The 14,349-nt window shown below is 36.5% G+C and overlaps 1 protein-coding gene across 7 annotated transcripts in view; it reads right to left on the reverse strand.

Moving 5' to 3' along the window:
- Positions 1-1,833: 1,833 nt before the first annotated feature.
- Positions 1,834-14,349, reverse strand: part of TEX14 (testis expressed 14, intercellular bridge forming factor) — a 141,901-nt gene continuing 129,385 nt past the window's right edge. For 4 of the 7 annotated variants that reach the window (XM_031966493.1, XM_031966495.1, XM_031966492.1 and 1 more), the window contains 4 exons: positions 13,328-13,420; positions 4,824-4,930; positions 3,470-3,527; positions 1,834-3,037 (listed from right to left, as the gene is read on the reverse strand). In XM_031966493.1, coding sequence (XP_031822353.1) covers positions 3,001-3,037; positions 3,470-3,527; positions 4,824-4,930; positions 13,328-13,420 — 295 coding nt within the window. In that variant the 3' untranslated portion in view covers positions 1,834-3,000. Of the gene's footprint in view, positions 3,038-3,469; positions 3,528-4,823; positions 4,931-13,327; positions 13,421-14,349 lie in introns of those variants that run through there. The other 3 variants (XR_004233887.1, XM_031966494.1, XR_004233889.1) reach the window with 2 other exon arrangements.

The following is a 14,349-nucleotide window of genomic DNA, read 5'->3' on the forward strand; positions in this document are numbered from 1 at the left end:
CATGTATTATAATTTTTTAATCACTCCTCAATCAATGGGAATCTGCTTTGTTTCCAATTCTTTGCTATCACCAAAAGTCCTGCTCTCTATATTTCAGTGTACATGGACATTTTTTCTTATCAATATGGGTATAAAACCTAGCAATGGAATCTCTGGGTCAGCCTATGGACATATTAGTTACTTTATCTGCTAATTTTAAATTATTTTCCTAAATGATTATTCTTATCTATAGAGTCACTAAGTACATTAGTCCCTTTGTGCAATTCCGTTAGCACTGATGATTATCTTTGGTCATCTATGCCAATTTACTGAGTGTGAGGAAAAACCTCAGGGTTGTTTTGCTTTGTATTTCTTTATAGTGATTTAGAGCATCTTTTATATATTGGTAGTTTACAATTCTGAAAACAATTCATATTCTTTATTTATTGGGTTTTTGGGTTTGTATAAATATTATTATTTAAATGTTTAGATATCTCACTGTATGTTTTATTCAACTCTTATCAGAAATTGGCTACAAAGATTTTTCAGGAAAGGTTTCTTGTAGAACATGGAATTTTACCCGGAGAACTGAACAGTACAGATGTGCCTACCTAATCCTGCACATATTCTTAATACAGAATAGCTTAGAAATGAATCAGGTTTTTTGAAGACCAAGTCTTCCCGTTGATGCCATGCAGCCTACTAAAATTTAAATACTGCCTAGCCCCAATTCTCATAATCTGTAAAGTTTTTTGGGATTCTGGCATGGAATTCCACATTTCTATTTCATTTTACCCTATTCAGCTAGGCCCAGAATTCTCACCATGAGATCGTCTATTTCAGCACTCTCCTTTTCTGCTTGGAGACTGGGGTCTTTAGAACTAAGTATCTTGAACAAAAGTTGCAGAGAGTAGCAATCTTGATAAAATTCCTTACTATGAGAGCTACTGAATGGCCTATTTTGAAAGATCAAAGATTCACTTCATTGACATCACTATTTTGGTATGTGGTTGAGGAGATTCCGTTTCAGGTATGAGTTGGGACTAGCTGGCCAATGAGGTCCCTTGCAACTCTTTAATACTACTGCTTCTAATTCTTTGGGACATTCTTTACTTTATTTACAAAGTGGATTTGTTGCCTTATTATTGATGTGTATTTTGTTCTTGGAGCTCTTTTTCCTTCACTCCCTCTGTTTAAAGAGTAGATTGCAGGGCTCACAGTCCTTGTTTATGAGGTAATAAAACTCCAAGCCAAGACTGCAAAGGTTTCTGTCCTTTCTAAACGTCCCCATTAGCATTCTGGCCAAAAAAACCTCATTAACACCCTCATGCTGAAGGCACAAGTTAACATCTAGCTGAGCCTGAGCCTAGAGAAAGTAGCCTGCACTTGCTCACTGAAGATGAAGTCCAAAGAGTCCATCAGATCAATGCCTTATCTGAGCCCTGTAAGGATTTAGCAGCCCAGCACCAAGGCCACTGCCTACACAAGCTGTGTGGGGACTCTCCTGAGGAGAGGCACTGTATTTCCAGAGCTGTAAAATCCCTGGCCTGCATGGGTCCCAAGGTTTGGTCATGGTATCTCTTGGTCCTGCTATGCCATTTGTGTAATCCCCTTTGCTAATTGCTAAGTGAAACAACTGCATGATTGTTAGTGGAAGCACACTGGAGGGACTTGTGGGCCAATGTTGGGAGGATAGCCTTAAACCTGGAGGTAGCAGTCAGTTCTACAGAGACCCAACTTTTAAAGCAATGACAGAGGGTTAGGGGAGTGATGCTAGATGGGGTGCTACACCTCTTTCAGAATATTTCCTGCTCTTTTTCTTATCAGCTCATATCTTTCTTTTTTTCAAACTTCGTTTTCTATAAACTTGTGGAGACCAGACTGTCTTTTACTTTATCTCCCCCATGATGAATTCTTGTTTTTGGCTGGTATTCCAATAACACAACACAACTGTATAACATTTTTTGCATAAAAAATTTCCATTTATTTTGTACTCTCATAGCTGCCTCTTTGTAGCATTCAAACTTTGAAAATTCCACCATTCTTTCATCAAGACAGATGGTTATCTGGTCAGTGCTGCTGACAGCTCATATTCAAACATAAAGGGGAAGCAAGTCAAGGCAATACCGTGCTCTAATAATATGTATCCAGGGTACTTATGCCCACCTCCCAGGCGAATGAATTATAATATATGATGGAGATGTTAGCTTTAGCTCACTTCTTTGACACCATATGTGAGCTATATAGTGTTGAAATATGTAATAACTCAGTCTTTCCTTTAAGGAGCTTGTACCCTACCCTCTCCTGGGTACTTCTGTCCCTCCACATTCCCATACTCCAGACTACATATGGAGTAGCACAGAACCTTTTTGCTTGTTAAGTGGATACTAACCAGAACTTGAGACAACCAGTATGAAAATGAGTAATAACTCAAAATAAAAGCAATGTCTCAGTTATAAAACGCTGATTTCCATTTTCTATGTGGGACAGTGACCAATTCTTCACTTGACAATCTCCCAAAATATAAACTGAAGGGTTTTCTTTGCGTTGAAGCCCCTGTAAACTTCAGGTGTCCACTCTTTGGTACCAGCATAATTAGAATAAGCAGGCAGAGCAGTAGCATCTTACACAGTGAAAACCAAACTAGTCTAACACAGGGAACATTTATGATACATAAACCAATAGTGAATGGTTGATTCATCCCACCAAGAGCCACTGACAGGAATAGCACTAAATTTACAGGCCCACAAAAAAAAAAAAAAAAAAAAAAAAAAAAACTTTTATGCCCCAAATACTCTCTCACCAATAAACTAAGACTAAAGAACAAGGCTCTATGCACCAGCAAATGGATCCAGGCACATCCCTCGTGTCTGTTATTTTAGTGAAGAGTTAAGTCCAAGCACCACCAACTGCAGAAGGATTTGATGAGGGTCGTAAGGATCACAGGCAACCAGAGGCAGGGAGTGTGCAACAGGGAGAACACAAAAACATACCGGAAACTTATCTACTATCTAATTCAGATTAGTCTGAGGTGCTGCTCTGATCCAGAACGATTATCCTATGTTCATTTTTTAAAGGAGAGAAAGGAGAGGGGATAAAAAATTACTTTAAAATAATTACCAGTGGATTAATTTCTATTCAATTGAAATCTATTCAACTAAAAAAAAAAAAAAAAAAAAAAGATGTGCATCATTAGGGAAACTTGTGTGGTGGGGTATATAGCATATAGCCTCTCTCTCATCCTCTGGAGAGCACCAATAAAACTACAATCAAAACCACTCTCTGTTATTCATTCAACCCATGCTGACAGGTTCAGCTGTCAGTTTCATTTTCATTAGCCCTTACCACAGAAACTTTAAATATAATACAATGCTGGAATCCCCACCTCTCTTAGCATGCTTACTCCAAATGCAGGTGGTTTTTGAGAGTTCTGCTAATGTTGTATAAAAATGGGGTGCTTAAAATACACAAGCATCTAACACCAAGTTACCTGGATGGCTGGGTCCAACCCAGGCGATGCCACAAACCAGGTTTCAGTTCTTCCTGATCTGGAACAAGTAGACCACAAGGAAATGAGCAGGAGATACCAGCAAAAACCCCTAAACATCTTTGTATTCAAAACAGGACTGTGGCATCTCAGCCACCCTAGTGTGAATCAGACTATTCTGTCTGTAGTTGGTGCTATGTAGGGTTCTCTTCCTCCCTCTAGAAAAATATTCATTTTAGAACTATAGGGAATGGACTCTAACCCTTAAATTTTTAATCTATTTATAGCTATTCCATATTGACTATTTTAAAATGGCAAAACATTTCAGGGACTCATGATAAAAACTGGATTTGTATGACTGAGAAAATATATTATAGAAAATTGCTATGAATTCAATACAGCTTTTAAGTGAATCTGCATTTCATTCACTTCAACAGCAACTCTGTACATTGGAAAAATTGAAATATGTATAAATGTAGGCCATATCATTTATTCAGCCAATAGATTTGTTTGCTTATTGATTACACTAAGTCATGTAATGAGATAGAAGCTTGCAAAAACTTATGTGCTCGGGGCAGCTAGGTGGTGTAATGGATAGAGCACCAGCCCTGCAGTTAAAAGGACCTGAGTTCAAATGTGACCTCAGATACTTAACACTTCCTGGCTGTGTGACCCTGGGCAAGTCACTTAACCCCAACTGCCTCAGCCAAAAAACAAACAAAACTTTTGTGCTCCCCTGACGGATTTGAAATTCAAAGTTTGGGACACATAAACCAAACCCAGGCAGGCCATTCTTGTTAAAGACTTACTAAAATACTGCTCAGATCTCTAAACTTCACAGCATCTATTTTCAATTTGTAGGAACAATGAGCTATATGGAATTAGTTAATATCAGGGTAACCTGAAAAGAATGAACCTGCCACCCATCAAACAGCTGATCTGCTGCCAGAAAGGAACCTCTGTCATTTGTAAATGGTGTCACAGGAATGAAGTTTTCTAAAGCAGTTCTGAAGTCAAAGTGAGTTGAAGATTTTTCTACAATATGTGCCCCCCATTTTAGTTCCATATCAGCCATTTTGACTGATTCTGCAATCCTTTTATGAGTTGCCAGACAACAAAAAAAATTACATTCTGTCAACTGTCCTTATCCAAATGCAAAAACAAACTCCTTTTGGACTGACAGCTTACTTTAAGAACCAGAATTAGGTATTAATGACATGCCTTCCCTACAAACTAGAGGCAAAATAAATTAACAAAAGCAACATGAATTTGGTCACCAGCAGGCAATTATTTCTGAATAAAATCTCTACTCCTCAAGACATAGGACATTAAATAGAACTTATTAAAAGAAAAATACCTTCAGGGCTCCCAGGAAAGCAGTCTATTTTCCTTCTCTCTGCTTTGGTCCCTTCTTCCCCCTTTTTCTTCTTTTCACCAACTTCTTGATCTGTTAGACTTGTCTCCCTTCAATAAAAGGATTTTGATATCAAACTATGAGAAAGGGACCCGAGAGAGCAATATCCAAAGGGCAAAGTATACAATATCAGGCTAAAGTAGAAGCCAGTTTCTTGTTCAACATTTCAATATCTCAGACTCATTCCTAAGATTCTTTCTAAAGTGAGAGTTAGCTGCTTGAGCAGAATCAGAAAAACACTGTACACAGTAAAAGTAACATTGTGTGAAGAACAACTATGACAGATTTAGCTCTTCTCAGCAATAATGATCCCAGACAATTCCAAGGGACTGGTGATAAAAAAAAATACTCATCACATCCAGAAAAAGATATGGAGTTTGAATGCAAATCAAAAGTATACTATTTTCACCTTTTAGGCTGTTTTTTTTCCCGCCATGGTTTTCTCCTTTTGTTCTGAATCTTTTTTTCACAACATGATTAATGTGAAAATATTTAATTTATACATATGTATAACTTGTAAGAATATTTGCTGTCTGTGCATACCCTTTGATCCAGCAGTGTTACTACTGGGCTTATATCCCAAAGAGATTATAAAGAAGGGAAAGGGACCTGTATGTGCACGAATGTTTGTGGCAGCCCTTTTTGTAGTGGCTAGAAACTGGAAACTGAATGGATGTCCATCAGTTGGAGAATGGCTGAATAAATTGTGGTATATGAATATTATGGAATATTACTGTTCTGTAAGAAATGACCAACAGGATGATTTCAGAAAGGCCTGGAGAGACTTACATGAACTGATGCTGAGTGAAATGAGCAGGACCAGGAGATCATTATATACTTCAACAACAATACTATATGATGACCAGTTCTGATGGACCTGGCCATCCTCAGCAACGAGATCAACCAAATCATTTCTAATGGAGCAGTAATGAACTGAACTAGCTATACCCAGAAAAAGAACTCTGGGAGATGACTAAAAACCATTACATTGAATTCCCAATCCCTATATTTATGCACCTGCATTTTTGATTTCCTTCACAAGCTAATTGTACAATATTTCAGAGTCTGATTCTTTTTGTACAGCAAAATAACGTTTTGGTCATGTATACTTATTGTGTATCTAATTTATATTTTAATGTACTTAACATCTACTGGTCATCCTGCCATTTGGAGGAAGGGGTGGGAGGTAAGAGGTGAAAAATTGGAACAAGAGGTTTGGCAATTGTTAATGCTGTAAAGTTACCCATGCATATAACCTATTAAATTAAAGGCTATTAAAAAAAAAAAAAAGAATATTTGCTGTCTTAGGGAGAGACTAGGGGAAGGAGGGAGAAAAATTTGAAGCTCAAAATCTTATAAAGATCAATGCTGAAAACATCTTTACATGTAATTGGAAAAAAAATACTCTTAAATTTAAAAAAATAAAGTAAAACAGTTACAGATTAGATTGAAGACTCTGAAATTTTTTACAGATCATAGAATCGTGATTTAGAGCTTGAAGGGTGTTTGGACTCTTGGAGTTCCATCTTATTCAACAATGTCATTTGACAGATGAAGAAATTGAGGCCCAGAGACACTGAACTGTCCAGAGTCACACAGGTGTAACTGTGGTAGGCAGAATTTGAACCTAGATCCTCTGTTTAAAAATCGTCTTTTTTCCACTGCTGTTGTTAATCTTTTATTCTCGAAAGAGCACCATGACATCAAAGAGGTGATACATGCATGTGATTTGGATTGAGGTGAGGTAGGGCTGTGCAAGGCCTCACTTTTTCCTCCAGAGCCATCTGGGTCCAGTGACCAGGTGTGTATCAGGACCCACTTCAACTTCAATTAATGGCTTCAATTAATGGATAATTTATATTTCCAGAGTTCTTAAAGTTCACAATTAGCTTTCCTTATCACAGCTCTGTGAAGTATTTAGTGTAAATATTATTGACTCTATTTTAGAGAGAAAACTTAAAAGTTCTGAAAAATATTTTCATTTGACAATCATCACAAAGTTTAAAAAAAGTTTAGAGTAATCTTTGAATATGTACTTTTCATTTCATTAATTAATTTTATTTTAAAAAACAGAATAAGAAAAATAGAAAAGTAATACAAAACAAAATAAAACAAAAAAGAACATTGTCATGTGCCCAGTAGAATATCAAGGAGGATTTGCCAGTTCGAGAAAGTATATATATTAGTACAAGAAATTATTTTCAGGAAAGTCCATCTTTTCTTTACTTCCTTGAAAATCAGTTTTTTGTTTTTTTTTTCTTTGTGCTTTTTCCCCCTTTTATCCCTTCCTTCTCTTTACCCCCACTCTCACTACCAAGTAGGCTATAGTTAAGAAAGGATATATGTAGATATATACATAACACATACCTTGTACCACTCCCCCACATACACACATCCTTTTCATACCTGCTAATTCTTTAATTCTGCTCCTTAACTTGCCTTGCCATTACTTAACCTCTCCCCACCATGGATCCTTTCCCTTGTCGTCTTCCCTCACTTTTTGCTTCCCCATTCATCCATCCATCCATCCATCCATTTCTTAGATCTTGGAGAGTGCTATACTCTTCATGGTAATATGTAGTGTTACCTATTTAACCCATTCCCGATATAAGTTTTCAGAACTACAAGTCTTCCTCCCCGCTTTGTCTCTGTGTCTATTCTTCTTCTGCATTTAATTTATATAGCATAATTACTATTTTTACCTTAACTCTGCCCCAATCTTTCTTTTGAGTTACTGCATTGTTGATGTCTCTCTTAAAGATATGACATACATTTCCCATGTTAAAAAAAAAAAAAAAAAAATCTCTGTTGAGTTCCTTGAAATTGATCTTTGATATTGGCTCATATATTAAATTTTCTGTTAAATTCAGGTTTGGTTGATAGAAAGTCCTGAAAACCTGCAAGCTTGTCCATTTTTTCTCATTCAATATTACAATTTTGCTGGATATATTTTTGGCCATGGGCTTATTTCTTTTGATTGCTGGTAGATTCTAGGACCTGTGGTCTTTTATTGTGACTGCTGCTAACTTCTGTACAATTCTAATTGTAGCTTTAGCATATTTGAATTGTTTTCTTCCTTGTTTCTTACAAATTTTTCTTTTTGATCTGGGTGTTTCTAAATTTGGCAATAATATTTCTATGTGTTTTTCACAAAGGATTTCATTGAGATCGTGATGGGCAAATTTTTTCTATTTCCACTTTCCCTTTGTGTTCTATCACTCAAGGACAATTTTCTCAGATTATTTCTTGCATTATTGTATCAAGGTTCTTTTTTTTAGTCACCACTTTCAGGTAGTCCAATTATTCTTATATTTTTTCTTCTTGATCTGTTCTCTAGATGTTTTTTTTTCATAAGATGCCTCATTCTGTTCTATTTTTTCACTCTTTATATCTATCATATTTTCACAGGCTTCCCCTTTGCCCAATTCTAATTTTCAAAGAGTTATTATTTTTGTCTTTGAGACTCTAGGATTTCTTTTTTTAGTTGGTTAACTTTTTTTTCATAATCTCCTTGTTTTTCTTAGATTTTTTTCAGCTTTTCCTCAATGTTTTTCATTTGATTTTTAAATTTTTTGAGTTTTTCTAAAAATTCTCTCCATGCAGGGAGCCATTTCTCATGACTCTTTGGGATAGAAAATGTTTTTACTTCACTGTCCTAGTCTGAGGATGAGCTCCTGGTCTTCCTTGTTCCCATAATAAGTTTCTAGGATAAGATTCTTTCTTCTTTACAGTTTTTTAAAAAGGTATTATTATAAGCTCCTCTACTCATTGGGGGAGGGGTGTGTGTGCCATAAGCTTCACTTCTCTGTCCTGGAACTCCAAACCAAGAGCTCCTCTCTTCAGCAAGTGCAAGGTTCTGGCCCCACTGCCTCTGCACTCACCAAGTGCTGGTTCCTTCTTGCCCAAAGCCATGTCCCTGCAGCATAGCTGAGCCTGGTGTTCCCAATCAGCCCAGGTTCAGTCTTCTCAGACTCAGACCCTAGCTGCACACACAGTCCTTAGGAGGTGAAAGTTTCTGTGGTTCCTGCTGAGGCACCAGCCATACACAGCTCTTCCCAAGACTCCCCACTAAATGTTTCTCCTGAGTTAGCCAAGAGGTGTTTGCACTTTACACAAGTTAGTCCCTGGTCCCAGGTCTTTCTTCAGATTTCTGGGGTTGCACCAGGAGGACCATTGTTCTGCCCCAAGTCTTGAATTTTCACCAGTCTATGTTTTTGCCCTGAGGCACAAATCTGTTCTATCTGTGGGGGAAATCTTGAGAACTTGAAATTTACTTAAAATATGAGCTCATCAGGGAGTTTATAAAAAGCCAGAATTCTACATAGCCTTTATTTCTAAATATATCCCTTTCCCAATCTTTACCCAATATGTAACTGAAAACAGAAAAGAGGGTGGGGAGAAAGGCAAGTCAACAAAACTCTAATCAAGCCATCAATAGAATATTAAATGATCTTATAGCCATAGTTAAGTATAGGAAAAGGTACATTTTCCCTCTTCTCCTGAAGCAAGCTTGATCATTATAATTACATATCATGGATTTTTTTTTGGAGGGGGGGAGGAGGGGCATTGTTTTTTTGGATTGCTCTTTCCATTATTCTCATTGTATACTATTTCCCTGGTTCTGTTTGGTTCATTTTACATCAGAAAACTTAAATTCTTCCATTCCTATCTGTATTTTTCATGCACTTATGGCACAAAAATATTTCATTATATTCTGCAATTTGTTTATCTGTTATGCACATTTATGAATCTTGACTTTCTTTTCTATATAAACATTTTGATGTATACAGGTTATTTTTTTCTTTAAACTCTTTGGAGTGTATGACTAAAGGTACAATCTCAAGATCAAAAGGTATGCATATTTTGTTTTATTATCTTTAGTTTTCCCATCATTATTTCTGAATATAGCTCTCCTCTACCAAAAGTCATCCCTTTTATTATTGTTTATTTTTGTAACAGCTTTTTATTTTTCAAAGTACATGCAAAAATAATTTTCAACATTCACCCTTGCAAAACCTTGTGTTCCAATTTTTTCTGCTTCCTTTTTCTCACCTTTCCCCTCCCCTAGACAGCAAGTAGTCGAATATAGATTAAACATGTGCAATTCTTCCACATTTATCTTACTGCACAAGAATAATCAGATTAAAAGGGAAAAAAACAAGAAGCAAAACAAGTAACAAAAAGTGAAAATACTATGTTGTACTCCACATTCAATTCCCATAGTCCTCTCTCTGAATTCAAATGGCTCTCTACACACAAGTCTATTGGAATTGCCCTAAATCACCCCACTGTTGAAAAGAGCCAACTCTATCACAGCTGATCATCAAATAATCTTGTTGTTGCTGTAGTTCTCCCTTTTAAGTATACTGGGGAGTTGGCTAAGGGATCCCTCATTAATTGAGCTCCCTCAATTCATTTGACTAAGATTGAAGAAGGTAAAGACTAGGTAACAGGGATATAATAGTTATGGTTTTTTCCCCATTCACACTGGTAGTGCCATTTGCAACTCATAAATGAAGTGGCAGGACACTACAGTGTCTGAGAGCTTGGCCAGGTGTGTGTCTATGTATGTCTATTATCATATTCTACATGTCTATGGACATCTCTTTCCAATGATGCTGTTATGGGAAAGATGCATTCCAGGTTTTTGCGGCATTCTGCAGTTATTCTGAATGACATTCTCTTTTTTATCATTTCTTTTTGTATTCTGTTATTGCCATGTAGAAATTTTCATTTTTGTGGATTTATTTTGTATCTTACAATTTTATTAAAACAATTAATGTTCTCAACTTTCTTTGCATAGTGATTTCTTTGGATTCACTCTCCAAACTAATTTGGCAATGGAACAATTTAGCTTGAAATATGCTGATGGTATTCCTAACATGTTGGCTACCATAGAGGAAATCATAATAATAAGGGGACAATAAGTCTCAACTAAGGAAGGAAGGGCTGCCCACTCTGAGACCGGGGAACTTAGAATAGAATGGAAGCCACACTATACTCTAAAATATGCCTCTATGTCAAGATTTTTCTAAGCAGATACTAAGTGCTTATTAATCAGCAATGGCTTACCAACAAGTACTTTGTCAGCCACTCCTCCTCTGTTTCTCTTCTTTGTCTACTGTCCAGTTCTCTCTCTGACTGGCTAGCCTGTCGCTTCTTGGGGACAAGAATGTATATTGGCTATGAAATTTGTAGCCAATTGGAATGTAGCATTGAAGTTTCTCACAGAATCCTTATTCATATCACACAACACTACAAAATTGAGAAATGCTGCCTCCCCTTTTCTCTCTCAAAGAGATTACTTATAACTATGGAGAAATTCAAATTTTAGATCTTTCCATTCCTCTAAAACCAAATCTATTTTAATTAGACAGTATCAACAGGATTTAGATCTGAAATGGGTCTTTGCAGTTCTGGTCCAACCACCTTCTTTAATTATGAAATTATACCTAGCTTTTTTCTGAGTCAAAAAGTCTTAAGGTTTTAATGAATATGTCTAGCATTTCCTTCTTTCATTCATTACATACTCCAGAATGACAAATCATTTTTCTCCTAAGGTCCTTTTCATTTCTACAACACTAATTAGTTATCCCTTTTTGGTCAAAATAATAAAAATATATAATGCAATCACTAATAAATACTACTTTATGTTTGTATAGCACTTTTAACTTTTCAAAGTCTTTTTATACCTATTATTTAATGTTATTTTCATAACAACCTTGGAAAGTATGTGGAAAATAGCATGACATAGCAGAAAGAATGCAGTGTTCTGCAATCAGATAACCTGAGTTTTCCTGTGATTACCTGGGCTCGATCACTTAGGTTATGAAAGGCTCTACAGGCTCTACCTGCTCTAAATCTAGGGTCCCTAGGAAGAGGAGATGAGGGTAGTCAAACCTACTTCAAAGAAGTGAAGTGCCTTGCCAAGATTATTTTTTAATTGACAAACCCAGACCAAAATTCAACACCACAATTCTTAAGCATCTGCTCTGTATAAGGCATTATGTTCATTGGGGAACAAATGACAAAAGAAAAATTATTCTAATTCATGAGGAACTCACCTGTGACAAAACAGGTATCCAGTCAAGAATATTGTACCAGATCAAAGGATATGAACAGATAATTCTCAAAGAAATTGAAACTATTTCTAGCCATATGAAAAGATGCTCCAAGTCATTATTAATCAGAGAAATGTAAATTAAGACAACTCTGAGATACCACTACACACCTATCAAATTGGCTAGAATGACAGGGAAAGATAATGTGGAATGTTGGAGGGGATGTGGGAAAACTGGGACACTGATACATTGTTGGTGGAACTGTGAATGCATCCAACCATTTTGGAGAGCAATTTGGAACTATGCTCAAAAGTTATCAAACTGTGTAGACCCTTTGATCCAGCAGTGTTACTACTGGGCTTATATACCCAGAGATCTTAAAGAAGGGAAAGGGACCTGTATGTGCAAAAATGTTTGTGGCAGCCCTTTTGGTAGTGGCAAGAAACTGGAAATTGAATGGATGCTCATCAATTGGAGAATGGCTGAATAAATTTTAGTATATGAATGTTATGGAATATTACTGTTCTGTAAGAAATGACCAACAGGATGATTTCAGAAAGGCCTGGAGAGACTTACACGAACTGATGCTGAGTGAAACGAGCAGGGCCAGGAGATCATTATATACTTCAACAACAATACTATATGATGATCAATTCTGATGGACGTGGCCATCTCCAGCAATGAGATGAACCAAATCAGTTCCATTTGTTCAATAATGAATAGAACCAGCTACACCCAGGGAAAGAACTCTGGGAAATGAGTATGAACTACTTCATAGAATTCCCAATCCCTCTATCTTTGTCCACCTGCATTTTTTATTTCCTTCAAGGTTAATTGTACATTATTTCAAAGTCTGATTCTTTTTGTACAGCAAAATATCTGTATGGACATGTATACATATATTGTATTTAACTTATACTTTAACATATTTAATATGTATTGGCCAACCTGCCATCCGGGGGAAGAGGAGGTGGGGAGAAGGAAGGGAAAAATTGGAACAAAAGGTTTTGCAATTGTCAATGCTGAAAAATTACCCATGCATATATCTTGTAAATAAAAAGCAAAAAAAAAAAAAAAAAAAAAAAATGGTACCAGAACTGCAAACCCTGATGCCATTAAAATCAGGATTTAGCTGACTATTCCAAATTCGTCCCATCCTATCCCAATCAAATTTCAACCACATTCTTTTTCTAAATGGCAACTTTTATACATAATGTGCTCATTTTTTAACTTCCATAATCATTCTGGAATTGACACCTGTTCATTTGTAACAATGCAATCTTTTCACTAGATGAGTTTTTCAAAGACCCCAGATAACAGGAGAAAAATGAAAATCAGACCCACATAATATAATATGTGAATAATCCCCTAGCGGGGAGCAATAACCTTGCAGGGCTCTTTGTAAGACCTTGAAGCTCCTGGCTCTTCTCAGATGGCTGTAGCCATCTTTCCAACTCCTCATCCAGAGTAGAGTGAGCCCTGTCCGGAGGCAAGGTGACCAAGTTCAGGTTCAATATTTACATGTCCTTCTGAGTTCATATAGTTCAACTTCTTATTGATGAAATGGCTAGTCTAAGCCCATATAATTTTAGAGTTCAAGGAAAACTTAAGAGGTCATTAAGTCAAATATTTCATCCAGTATAGGAATCACTTCCACATTATTCCTGGTAAGATGGCCATCACTCTCTGAGTATTATCTCCCATGAAAAGAAGTTTCCTCATGAGTAAAATGGTGATAAGAGAAATAGTGGAGAGTGTTCCTGATTTGGGGTCAAAAGACCTGGGTTTAAATCTTGGCTCTTGTGCTATTTGTGATGTTGGATAAGTCACTTCCCTTTTCTGGGGCCTCAGCTTCCAATATGAAGAAAGGCTTAGGCTTCTAATAAAATAGAGAAACCTACAGGAGACTTTGTTTTGCTGATTTTAAAAGAATAAAAAATGGAAAGGGAGGGGGAAAAAGAATATACTAGAGGAGAAAAGGAAGAAGAAAGGTAGAGAAAATTATCTTACAATAGTGTGTAAAGTGGAAAACCAGAGGAGGAAGGGCTATAGTCAAATTGGTCATCCTTGAATCTGATCTCATCTGAACTGGTCAAAGAAAGGGAGAAAATAAAAGTTTGGTGAAGAAATATATTTGATTCAAAAAGGAAACAGAAGAGAAAGAGAAGAAAGGAGTGAGGGGAATAAGAGTGAGGGACTAGTTTTAAGTTGGCTAGATCTTGAAGATGATTAAAAACACCTTATCATATTCTCATTTGAATTCTATTTATAACGATAGGATACACGTAGGAATTTATTTCAAACTCCATATGGGCAGAGCTTCTCTAACTACTTTTTGGTTCAGTGAATTCTTTCCCCCTTCTGGGACTGAGTTTTCCTTTCAACCCACTTCTATTCACATCACAAAG

This window comes from Sarcophilus harrisii, chromosome 4, assembly GCF_902635505.1.
Source record: "Sarcophilus harrisii chromosome 4, mSarHar1.11, whole genome shotgun sequence".
NCBI classification, from domain to species: domain Eukaryota; kingdom Metazoa; phylum Chordata; class Mammalia; order Dasyuromorphia; family Dasyuridae; genus Sarcophilus; species Sarcophilus harrisii.